Source organism: Lotus japonicus, chromosome 2 (assembly GCF_012489685.1).
Source record: "Lotus japonicus ecotype B-129 chromosome 2, LjGifu_v1.2".
Classification (NCBI taxonomy): domain Eukaryota; kingdom Viridiplantae; phylum Streptophyta; class Magnoliopsida; order Fabales; family Fabaceae; genus Lotus; species Lotus japonicus.
This window is the reverse complement of record NC_080042.1, coordinates 90,641,062-90,653,123: the sequence shown is the minus strand read 5'-3', so window position 1 is coordinate 90,653,123 and position 12,062 is coordinate 90,641,062. Positions and strand designations below refer to the sequence as shown.

General features: G+C 38.0%; 2 protein-coding genes across 3 annotated transcripts; both read right to left on the bottom strand.

Moving 5' to 3' along the window:
* Nucleotides 1-177: 177 nt before the first annotated feature.
* On the bottom strand, nt 178-3,928 carry LOC130740920 (adenylyl-sulfate kinase, chloroplastic-like). Of its 2 annotated transcripts, none has more exons than XM_057593640.1 (7): nt 3,145-3,928; nt 2,689-2,829; nt 1,513-1,662; nt 1,285-1,403; nt 1,067-1,151; nt 833-879; nt 178-668 (listed from the first exon to the last, which is right to left on the bottom strand). In XM_057593640.1, the coding sequence occupies exons 1-7, from the start codon at nt 3,446-3,448 to the stop codon at nt 570-572; spliced, it is 945 nt and encodes a 314-aa protein (XP_057449623.1). In that variant the 5' UTR covers nt 3,449-3,928; the 3' UTR covers nt 178-569. The 2 variants fall into 2 exon arrangements, with proteins under 2 accessions (XP_057449623.1, XP_057449624.1); XM_057593641.1 differs by having other exon boundaries at nt 2,689-2,833; nt 3,145-3,282.
* A 3,969-nt stretch (nt 3,929-7,897) lies between these two features.
* LOC130740919 (BTB/POZ domain-containing protein At3g49900) lies at nt 7,898-11,828 on the bottom strand. Its single transcript, XM_057593639.1, has 4 exons — nt 11,544-11,828; nt 11,392-11,461; nt 9,666-10,151; nt 7,898-8,979 (listed from the first exon to the last, which is right to left on the bottom strand). The coding sequence occupies exons 1-4, from the start codon at nt 11,678-11,680 to the stop codon at nt 8,275-8,277; spliced, it is 1,398 nt and encodes a 465-aa protein (XP_057449622.1). The 5' UTR covers nt 11,681-11,828; the 3' UTR covers nt 7,898-8,274.
* Nucleotides 11,829-12,062: the final 234 nt, after the last annotated feature.

Sequence of the window (12,062 nt, the reverse complement as noted above, 5' to 3'; positions counted from 1 at the left end):
CGTCATTGTTGTTGCCACATTGGCATCCCTGCCTCCTTGGAGAACCATTTACAGAGATATGTAACAGCATCTTAATCTATACCTTTTAACTAAGGGTATCAGCTGGCCAGCATAGGGTATTGAAGCAAAAATTGTTAAGGACAACGCTTCCAAGACCTAGTATTACGCTTGACAAGCTGCGGATTACGGCTTTTGCAGCAGGACATGTATTAGTAAACAAATATTCACAGGTACTACACATTCCACTGAAACATCAATTTGCTAAAAGATAAGAATCATATACAAAAGTCTCACTTTCTTTTTCCTATACCATGACACCAATCCGTACCAACTCCATCCTCATAGATTCACCTCATTTATTTTTACCTATAGGATGAAGTCATAATTCATAAATACAATGACTGAAACGAGCAACTTTTACGCGCCTTGCTACTAGATGGAGCCAGATGGATCGGGAACAATGACTACCTTGGTGCTGGATGGAGCAGTTTTTTTATGAGCTCTCAGACTATGTTGCATACAATATATATACCCACAACAAACAAGACCCCGAACTCGTTCAAGCAAAATCAGACTCGCAGGTAACCATTCTTATCCAAGTAGGATATTACTATTTCTGCCGTATCACTCGGAGACATACAATTACTTCCTTTTTGCTGTACAACTATCTGCAGGAGAATGAGAAAGCGTAATCAATTGAAGTGTTTAACTGAAGTTGAGCAGAAGTATGACAAAAAGAAAAGCAGCTGAAGCACTCGGATATCTTGTTTATATCTTGTTCAATTTATTCCTCTTTAACAACACACTTTTGTGCAATGCAACAAATACATACCTCACAACTACTTGGGGGTTCATATGGATCATCTATCCCTGTAAAACCTGCAGAATTTCAAATAGATAAATCCATACTGATGCGTAATTTGATCAGTAGCAAAAAGAGAAATGACAATTTACATAGCTAAACTGCTGAAGCTAATATAGTTGAATAACAACTTCAGCCAAATACACATAATACCAAGAAGATACCGAGTTGATAAAGCCTCAATTTAAAAAAGAAAAAGGATACCTTTGATCTTTCCTGTTCGAGCAAGCTTGTAGAGTCCCTTTGGGTCCCTTGCTTCGCACACATTTAGTGGTACGTCTAAGAAAACCTACATCATGTGTGGGTTCAGGGTTGTAATTGGCATGAAACCTCATGTCTTGTTCAATAACCTTAGTGTTCATTATTGTTAGCATTTATGCCAAACTACCAACATAATTTGGTTCACTAAATCAAAATTTTACCTCAATGAAATCTCCTTCTGGCAGTAGAGCTCGGCAAGCGTCCCTGTCCTTTTGGTAGGGCGATATTAAACTCGCGATGCAAATTACACCTGCATCTGCCAAGAGTTTTGCTACCTCACCTGAAAATGATCAGATTTGATGTTTGACTATTAATGATAATATAAAATAAAGTGTAGACAATTGAAGGAAGAACTTTTGTATTTGCTAGGTATATATGCAGCAGCTCACCAATCCTGCGGATGTTCTCTGAACGATCTTCTGCTCTAAAACTAAGATCACGGTTTAGACCATGTCGAATATTGTCACCATCGAGGATATAAGTCAACTTCCCTCTGGAGTGCAAGCTTCGACTCAAAGCACATGCCAGAGTACTTTTCCCTGAAATCAATTGACAAGGCCAATTAATCAGAGAGACAAGGAATTAGTGCGTGTATTGTGTATCTATTAGCTAAAGGTAAGGGAATATCCTCATATCCAAATGAAACTAAACATTATTGCTTTCATTTTCTTGGTTTTCCATTGGGAAATGTTCAACAGCAGTGAAAATTATAATTGTAAAGCTGCTCCAGGAGAGGCCATCCTGTACTTCAAAATATTCATATTTTGATGTGGTTGGAGATCTATAGCTAAAACAAGTTCATATTTTCATTCTTTGTGAAAAAACAAGTTCAACTCTGATTTCACATGAGTAAGTGCAACTAAAACTATCTAAAAGTCAGAAACTAAAAGATGAGCTTGACAATAAAAATATAGATGTCAGTTCAAAGGAAAAACAAAAAAACAGTGCAACATTATACTAACTTACTAAGGGCATTTAGTGAGACAGCATTGTTCAGATATAAGAGATAGAAGTAAACTAACTGTCCGATGGAATAATGATAGATGTAAGTGATCTGTCTTAAAGTGCTTATGCTGGATCGATATTTAGCATTGAGTACTTATGTATTTTACCCTCTTTCACACGCATATACCAACTGGTCAACATTATGCATAAACTAAAAAATTGAAAGTCTGCACCATTTTTTATATATACTTGTTATGTTGCAGGTTTACTAGTGTGTGTGTGTGTGTACCACTCCTATTAGACAAAAAAATCATCAGCTGTGATTGAATAGGTCAGAGAAAAGAAGCTGAAACTAGGAGAAAGGGAAGAGATGTAGCGGCTAATTGAATATAGGAAACAAGATGCAATGTTTTAACTTCTATACAACTACATGAGAAAAGAAGCATATACCAAAATGAATGTTCACCACTTTTGCAGGTGCATGCAATTTGAGACTGATAAAAGGAAGCCAAGAGTTCATTATTTAAAACAATTGTGTGCTTATTATAGCTTGCCATCAATGAATTGAAGCAAACATTCAGAAACAGTGACTATCTAAAAGTAAACTGAATATCACAAACCTGAACCACTGAGACCAGTTAACCAAACAACGCAACCTTTTTGCTGAAGTAGTTGCTCTCTATCATGCTTCTGGACTGGACATTCATGCCACAAAATGTTGGTTGAATTCCCAATATTCGACATATCGCAGAGATTTTTACCTAGCTAAACAATAACTTGTCAAAGATTTGAATCATAACTACGCTAACTCTATATTTAAAGGGAATCGGTAAACAGATAGATGCACAGGTTTCAAGTTGAGTGTTTAGCTGGACAGAATCTCAGTTCCTAGAGATTAGACACCACTATCATAAGAATATTCCCTTGCATGATTAATCAGATCATTCCCCAATCTTTAAAGGTTTCTTTATGGTTAACACGTTGAACATATCACCATTTTACAATGGGGAAACAATAGTAAAATAGCAACATGAATAAACAAACAAGATTCCAGATCTGATAGAATCTGAGAGTACCAGAAAATGCAGCAGCAGCAGAGTGATTGTTCAAAACCGAGTCAGGTTCTTTCTCTGTCGTTATCTTCACAGAAATCCCCTGGTGTTTAGAACCACCGTCATCGACCAAAGAAGCATCATGGCCCTCCGTCGCCATAATCGGCTTCAACAAGCTTCTACGACTACAGACTAATCCAACGGCATTGAACCCGGAGAGCTTCACAAACCCTAACTTCTTCTCCACCGCCGAATGCCCGCATTCGACGACGTTCTGGAAAGTTCCACCGCCGCTCGGTGGACGCAGTGCTCGTAAGGACGTGGTCATCTCAGCCACGTGAAGATCGTGTTTGAAGGAGAATTGAAGTCGGTGATGAAATTGAAGCTGTTCAGGGTCCGTAACCGTTTTCTGTTACAGATAGTGTTCAGTGTACGTGATGATAGTTGCTCAAGTAGTAGAGTAGTAAAGTAAATAATTTTGGAGAATTTTAATTTATAATTAATTAATTACTCAATCCTAGTGGAACTTAAGAATGGGTTTGAGTGTGGTCCTATATGAGGCAAGTGAAGAAGAAGATGAAGCAGCACAGAGACAAAGTTGGGTTCGCTGTCAAGTGGTGGTGGCAGAGGGAGCTGCGACAACGTATCCTATGTGGTCACGATAAAGTGGAAAGTGACGGTGGCGGATTGGGGAATGAGGCTTATTTGAGTTGAGTGGGATCTCCACCTCAGTAATCACCATGGATCTGCTTACTTGTATTGACACCTGTATCTCATTATTCTTTGATTGATTGTATCAAATCAAATAAAAAGACAAATGGTGCTTGTGTCAATAATTTATAAAACAGGGGTTTCTGATAAAACAGGGGGGGATAGGTACATTCTTAGATTGGACCGGCAACATGGAGCCATGACGAGTTGTTAGTAATGATAAACTTTGTCCTTATATTTTAGGTAAGATGTTTTGTGGATTAGAATGGTGACTCAGTTTAAGGGTCCTCCCATTAGGGCTTTGATAATGGTGGACACATTAGAGAAATTGAGAGTAGTTAAGGCTTGCGACTTGCGAGCGAACACCACAAAGCAGTGTTTTAAGACTCGGCTCGGTCATTGACTCGGTGAGGTTACTGAGTCAATGGGTCACTGGTCGGACCATTAAGTCACTGGTTCGATTGCTTGACTCAGTGTATATTAAAAAATTATAAAAATATTGATTCCAACATTAAGTTAAAATATTAATAATAAAAGACGAGTTTTTATCATCAATATCAATATGGTATAGTGGTAAAGTATTTGCCATATTTCCCTGTGCTCGAGCCCCACTGGTACCAGTTTTTGAAATAAAGGCCCACTCTAATCAAGCTAAAAACCAACTATTATGGACAGAATTAAAAAAAAAAAGTGAAAGGGCCACTGTATTAAATAACAACTTGTTAGAAAAAAAAAACAACCCACAGTATTATCCATTAACAACATTAAGGAAGATAATTAAAAAAAAAGGTGATTTGACCAAAAAAAAAAGGGTGATTGGCCGGTCTGGCCGATAATCGGCCGAGTCACCGAGTTAATCATCGAACCGGCCGGTTCAAACCGGTTCCAGCCGAGTGGCATGCACAACCGATCAGATGTGAGGCTTTGACCGGTCTAGTCACTGAGTCCCAGTCCGAGGTCGGACCGGCCGGTCCGAGCCGAGTTTTAAAACACTGCCACAAAGACAATAGGATTATGGGTATTGGCGAGCATCCACTCTTGTGGCATTTTTATGTGTATGGGTCGTCTTCAACTTATGCTCATATTTTAGTGGATTGAAATCGGGTGATCTTCTCATTCTGCAAGCGATCCCCTCATCCTACCGACAATCTCAATATCATTGATGACCTCTTCATCGCAAAGGATCTCGTACTTCTTTAGTAACTCATGTACGTTTTAGTGGTTTTTTCTTGAGATCCAAACATTAGGAAGATTTAGGATTAGGGTTATACAACTTTCCCTATAAAACGGAAAACCTCTTGTAATTAAGCATGTTCATCATCATACCAAAAACTGACGGGGTTAAAAATCTTGTTTCGAAGCTCTTAATCCGGTCCACAATTTATTATGTGAACAATTCTATATAGATGTGGTCAATGTTATGGTATATATTGAATGGAAAAATGATTTGTAAACATCCTAGAAGAGAGAAATGATTAATGTGATATATGATAGAATAAAAAGATATAGAAGAAAATGAGATGTTTATTGGGTGTCGGTACTATTTGCATGTGTCAATATTATTATTGTTATTGAATTAATGAAACACTTAATTAGCGTCCTGAGCGATTGAGCTTATTAGATCAACAATTGAGATTTGGATGGAGATTATGCGCTAAGTGTTATTTATACACGACCACAGCCTCACTCGTCACTTGGCGTGTTGTAGTTTTGGGCATGTGCAGAAGTGGATGTCAAAAGATATGTGTTTGTCGGGTATCAGAACAATAGTCGACTAGCTCTGGGGATACACAAAAGTGGAAGCCAAGAAACATGAGGTTTTAGATGTTGGTATCTATTGCCTTAACTAGGTACTTTAGTGTTGTCGGGTATCATAACAATAATCCCTCAACTTTGAGTATGTGCAGAAGCGGAAGCGAATGCAGAGATATACACACATGTTTAGAAAATCTTACGTAAATAACTTATGGCTCATCTCCAAATTATTTGCGAGCTTTTTTTCATAAGCTTTTCATATCATGTTATTAATAAGATAATAAGAGATTATGATTATCTACGACATATGTTCCGTATCCAAGTCTACTTCCATAACTGCAATCTTTGTCGCCATTATCACGTGTGTGGTCTCATCCATTACCGTAATCACCAAATCAAACATTCAATAAAATTGCAATTCCCAAAATACAATAAACTGAAACAGAGGAAGAAGATCTAGAATTAGCCATAGCAAATGTATCAGGAGAGTGAACCCGTGGAACCCTGTCATAGATAGTACTCCACTCAATATCCACCATGCTCTATTATGCTCCACTCAAGTTTCAGAGAAGTTTTTTACCAAAAAAAGTTGCAGAGAAGTCACACACAATAGTTCTTTAAGCCACGCTCAAATGCTCTATTATTTTTATTTGGAGGAGTTGTCAATTTTTAATTAGTGTGCCTAAATATGCTGTCTTAGTTTTGCATCTAAACAAGAACTACTTCTCTTTAAATTGACACAACAGTAAACAAAACAGGATAGAAGTGACCAATCGGAACTAAATAGTAAGTCAACAACTATGGCTTTGTAGTTTGTCCTATTGGCAAATGAAAAACAAAACTTAGAGCAACTCCAACGCTGGTTTCTTAACCAAGTTGGAGTAACTCCAACGCTGGTTTCTTAACCAAGTTGGAGTTGCTAAGATACGGTTTCTTATTTTTTTCAGCATTGGAGCTTGCTCAGTTGGCAGGTTCAGTTTCTTAGCTACAGTGCATGGTTGCTTCTGCAAGCAACTATGCTTTTTGGTTTCTTAGCATTAAAAATTATTATTTTCTCTCACTTTCTTCAACCGAATGCTCCAGATTTCAGAGGGAAAAAAACAGATTGAAGGAACTTGGAAGAAGATGAACAACAGAACTCCAAAACAACAATTTGATTACAACAAAATTCAAACTTTAAAATAAAAATTATTACTTTACAATAAAAATTAAAACTTTACCCTCAAGATCCTGATTACATGAAAAAAAAAAATAAGGAAGAGGGAGCAAAGTGAGCAGCAAAAATTTCTCTCTTGGACCACCGATCAAGCACCTTGCATGTCTGATCCAGAAGCTTGAGGGGCGATCTGGGTCTTGATTGAAGCTTTGGTGGCGGCTGGGGTAGGTTTTAGCTGCGGTGGTGGGTGTTTGGTGGTGGTGAGGTGGGTTTCGATGGGTGTGAGGTGGGTTTTGGTGGCGGTGGATGCTGCATCGTGGCCGGTGGTGGGTGTCTGTTGGCGGTTGAGGTTGTTTGTTGGCGGTGGTGGGTGTTTGTTGCGGTGGTGGGTGAAAGGAAGGGGAAAAGGAGACGCTGCAGGTCCTGAAAGAGGAAGGGGGAAAGAGGAAGGGGGAAAGAAGAAGGTGAGTGAGAGCTTGAGGAAGAAAGTGAGTGAGAAAGGTTGAAGAAGAAGCTGAGCGTGAGAGAAGAGAGGAAGAAGAGAGGAGCGGCTAGGGTTGAGGGTTGGGTCTGAGGGTGAGAGTGAGGAAAAATAGATTATATAGTGGGTGACCGGCTCAGCCGGTCATCCCACCGGCTGGAGCCGGTTTTCTGCCCATTTGGGCTTTTTTTTTTGAATTTTTTAAAATTGACCGGTTTTCTGACTGTTTTTCAATTCTCAGCTTCTTTACCGACCGTTTTTTCAATTCTCAGCTTCTTTACCTTATATATAGTGCAGTAGACCATTTGAAACACCAACATTTACTCCCACAATTTCTCTCTTGTCCAAAAATTCTCAAATTTCTCAAAATGTCTAATCCTTATGAGCAATATTATCCACTGCTCGACAATGAAACACCTCCTACAAGTGAAGGTTTGCAACCTTCGCCTATGTTTCCGCCACAAAACCAACCTCCGCAGATGATTCACCCGCAAAGCCAACATGTACTTTTTTATTTTTGTTTCAAGTTAACATGCCGATATTTAAATTTAATTGTTTTAAATATTAAGTAAAATTAAATTTAATTAAATTCGTATTAATTTTAATTAAATTATTTTTAAGTTGAAGTATTGATTTAGTATTAAATGTTAAATCTAAATTGAGTGAAAATAAATATTATTAATTTATGTTGTATGGTGGGACACGGGTGGGACCCTTCAAATAGTAATTTAAGAAACCATGGGTTGGAGCAAAATCTGGTTCAGTTTCTTAGGAGTTTCTTAAGTCTGATGTGGCAATACGGGCCCACAGGAATAGTGCTGAATAGTGTGTTAAGAAACCAGATAAGAAATTGTGGGTTGGAGTTGCTCTTAGGGAAAAATACAGAAGAATTTGACAGCAATAAGAAGTAATAAAAAAATTGCGTTTATTAGTACTACTCTTGAGTCAGTCACAGTCGCAGACAATCCACCATTCCACCTTGATCATATGTCATATGTGTACTCTTTCAATGTCTCCATTTTTCTCTGAGCTGATGGAATCAATCACATTTCTAACTTACTTTCACATTTGATGCAGAATTCTGTATCCGAAATGCATTTTTTAGCCCAGTAATGAACCTGTGGCGCAATGTTCTAGTCCTCGTAGGAGTTCCGCTCCCGCCATCACCATTACTACCAATATCATACTCCTCCATCTCATTTTTGTTGGTAATTACGTTACGAAGCAGGAAGCCAGAGGAAGAAACAGAGCCTCTTCCTCCTCTCTGTATTTTACTACTATTCTCATTATGATCAGCTGGGACAAAATGGAAACTCGCTGGACGCTCTGAGTTAAACGCATTCTCGTTGATCTTCTCCTTCTCTTGAGGTTGATGGTCGAGAAGGATCTTCTTCATGCCCCTGAGCTCTTTTTCAAGGCTTTGAATGCGAGAGTAGGTGGAATCCATAACCTGCTTCAGCTGTGCCGTTTGGCGACGAGCACTGTCACGGTGGAGAAACTCCCCTAGTGATGTTCGTGATTGTTCTTCTTCTTGGTATTGTTGGACTTGCGGCTGCGCGGCGCCGGTGGCTGCCGCGATGAGGGAGCGGCGAGTGTGGAGATGCTCTACCAGCATTGCTCGCACTATGAATCTCAGCGGCATTCTTGGGTTTTGAACACAATCCACCACGGTATCAGGTGAGAGTTTAGTGCAGTCTATGGAGTTGCATATTTCAGTTTTCTGCTCCTCTGTTACTTTGCTGCTGTACTTGTTTTCCTTCACAAATGATTCTTAATTTTTGAGATCATATATTAAAATCAATATTTCATGCAAAAAAAAAATTCGATGAGGGAATATTTCATGCAAATAGAACTTAAGAAATGTGCTTTAGATTAAAAAGATAAGTTCTTAATTAATTCTTCATTTTACTCTCTTACATTGTTTTGGTCCAACTATCCAAGTTTTATGATTTTGATCTCTACATTTACATATAAATTTGGTTTCAATTCGAACTAATTCACATTTCAAAAAAAAAATCGAACTAATTCATAATATTCTTTTATTAATTAGTGATGTGACTAATAAAAGATCACATCATCATTCACACATGTCTAAAATAATCTATGTGACATATTTTACTTATCAAATCTAATTACTATGCCTTTTGTAAAAAAAAAAAAAACTCACGCTGAAAATTATTGTTTTTCATTCTAAGAATATCTTATATTAAAAGTGTGAGCTATCACATCTCATCTGAGAGCAAAATAAGTCCTAAAAAATTTCTATGAACAAATGTTAATACTAGCTCATCAATTAACATTGAAGTATTTATTATATGTGGAGGATACAAACAGAGATTTAAAAATAGGAACCAAAATCATAAAATTAGATAGTAATGACCAAAGCTATCCTAATGAATTAGTGCAGACATGTAAAGGTAAGGTCACACGTGGCGTACATACCTTGAGATAAAGGTCAACCATGTTGTACAGAACGTCGTGATTGGGCAGCCTTTTGTTCAGGGAGTAAGCAACCATTTGAAAATCGCGAGGTTGCAACCCCACGACGCCGTCCAAACGGGTGACATCGCCGCCGTATTCCCACACCAACGCTTCAACACATCTGCTCACAAGCGACGCCGTCGTTTCGGATTCGGGAAGCAGAGGCAGACACGAACGCAGAACCATGGATGCGTCAATTTCAACCATTGTTTGAAAGTATGATTCAGCCACGTGGCAAAGATTTTCTCCCTCCGTCATGCCTAGCAACTCCGCCGCAATCCTCACCGCAGCCACGTTTGTCGGCGTTAACTGGACTTTGCGGCTGTAACAGAATTCAGCAACTGTGGCGAAAGTCTCAGCCGTTATGTTTAACGGTGGGGAGAGAGTGAAGTTGGAAACTCCTGTTAGTTGCCGTTTCAGATATGTGCTCCGTGAAGTCAAACGTTCCTAAAAAGTCCAGAGTAATAGAGAATCAGTGTTAACTGTTAAGGAATAATGTAGTAAATTATAGTATTAACTAGGTAGTAGTAGTAGTAGTAGTAAATTTTCAATGATCTTGAGTGAAATCTGATTGAGATAACCGTGGCCATATAGAACAATAAGTATAAAAGTATTGCACATATTTTTATGTGATTAAAGGAATGTCTCCCCCTTTTTGGGATTTAAAAGCAGAGCTAAAGTTATTCTAAAAGGACTTTTCAGAAAGAAAAAAAAACAAAGTAGTTACAAAAGTGAAAAACTTGGCAAATTAACATGCAGTAAATCCATAAATAAATTCACTAATCACTAGTACTAATAATCTATTTTTCTTTACTTAATTGTTTTAAAAAATTGACAATGTTTCTGGGGTTGGTTGCTGAGCACCGATTAATTAGCAGCAGCATTTTTTTAAAGGATTTGGTCAACTTCAGAGTTCGGTTGAGAATTGTGATGTAGTATAAGAGGACAAAGTCAAGCCTTATTGTGCAGTAAACAAAAAGATAATGACATCTAGGTTACGTACAGGAAAATAACAGTCTGGGTTATAACCAAGAAGAATTTAATTAGTCAGTTCCACCGCAAAATAAATTAAGATGATGATAACAAATGTATATAAGTGCATCATATGTAGTGTCACTATCTATTCTATTCAAAGAACCAGCTATTTAAACTCATGAATCTAACCATCCCCTGTTTTGGCACTCTGGGCTGTGCGCCACTGAGGGTTGTTGAGTGACTATTAATTTCTGCATGCCAAAATCGTTATGAGCTAGTAGGAAGCTAGAATACCCATTGGGGAAGGCAGATATTTTCTCCTAGGTTTGGTAGATTCATAAAGCCTGTTTGGTAGACCATACCCATATTAATTGGATTCCCACTTGTAGTACAAATGATGCCTAATTAATCATTTCTAATCTTGTTGATTGAAACAAATCATTAGATTGCTTTTCTCTAGGCTCGCTCAATACAATAACCTTAAGTCATCATTTCACACCAATCCCAACCAATTCTTGCAGTTGCAGGCTTGCAGCAAATGAATTTGATCCAAAAGCACAACAAGATAAAACGTATACAAGGAAAATTCATGCGCTTAATCAAAACAAAAGCCGTCTATGCAGTGTAAATAGCATTTTTTTTTGGACGAATCGATGTGACAATAGCTGAATCTCAATGGATCATGAAAATAACTCTAGTGAATGAAACATACCTTGTGTAACCGAAAACAGGTTCCATGAACACCTATCAACACGTCCGTTTCACACCCAGAGTCCAGAGACCTGAATAGATTCATATAAAATTTCAGGAAAAATAGAACAATTAGAAGGAATGGAAGAAGAGAGATTAAGAATGAGTACTAACCAAGCATTTACTAAGGAGGGGAGTGATGGAGGAGAAGAGGAAAATGATGGTGAAAGAGAGGGAGAAGAGGTGGAGGAGAACTCATGTTCTTCCTCATAGATGGTCTCTATAGCCGGGAATTGGTTCCAACCCCTCATCTGTAATGTCCTTGAGCAATTCAATTCAATTTTTTCTCTCTACACACAGTTTTCAAGACTGTTCGAGTGGTGCTATTTCATTACTGCTACCATGGAGGTTTTGGGAGGTCATAAATATGGTTTGGGAAGGGCATTAATGCCACATGTGATGACCCATAAATGCTGACTTCAATTCGGTTTTGCTTGTTTCAAAATTTATTTTATTTTTTTCAGGATTATAATAACCTGAAATTTCGCCTTTTGACCAAAATTCTCCAGGCACTATACGTTTTTTCTTATTTTTATCACTTACTAATTAAATATAAAGAAAATTTGTGTGGAGTATTGCCTAATTACTAGATTATCATTAAACCACACTACCACAGTACCAACCGACTAGCAT

What these genes read in the sequence shown, in the direction of transcription:
- LOC130740919 (XM_057593639.1), bottom strand. Translation starts at nt 11,680, where the DNA reads ATGAGGGGTTGGAACCAATTCCCGGCTATAGAGACCATCTATGAGGAA. An exon ending in CCCTCCTTAGTAAATGCTTG is followed by an intron (nt 11,462 to 11,543) that starts GTTAGTACTCAT and finishes GAATCTATTCAG; the next exon opens with GTCTCTGGACTCTGGGTGTG. An exon ending in TGGTTGACCTTTATCTCAAG is followed by an intron (nt 8,980 to 9,665) that starts GTATGTACGCCA and finishes TCATTTGTGAAG; the next exon opens with GAAAACAAGTACAGCAGCAA.
- LOC130740920 (XM_057593640.1), bottom strand. Translation starts at nt 3,448, where the DNA reads ATGACCACGTCCTTACGAGCACTGCGTCCACCGAGCGGCGGTGGAACT. An exon ending in TGCTGCTGCTGCATTTTCTG is followed by an intron (nt 2,830 to 3,144) that starts GTACTCTCAGAT and finishes TTGTTTAGCTAG; the next exon opens with GTAAAAATCTCTGCGATATG. An exon ending in AACTGGTCTCAGTGGTTCAG is followed by an intron (nt 1,663 to 2,688) that starts GTTTGTGATATT and finishes AATTGATTTCAG; the next exon opens with GGAAAAGTACTCTGGCATGT.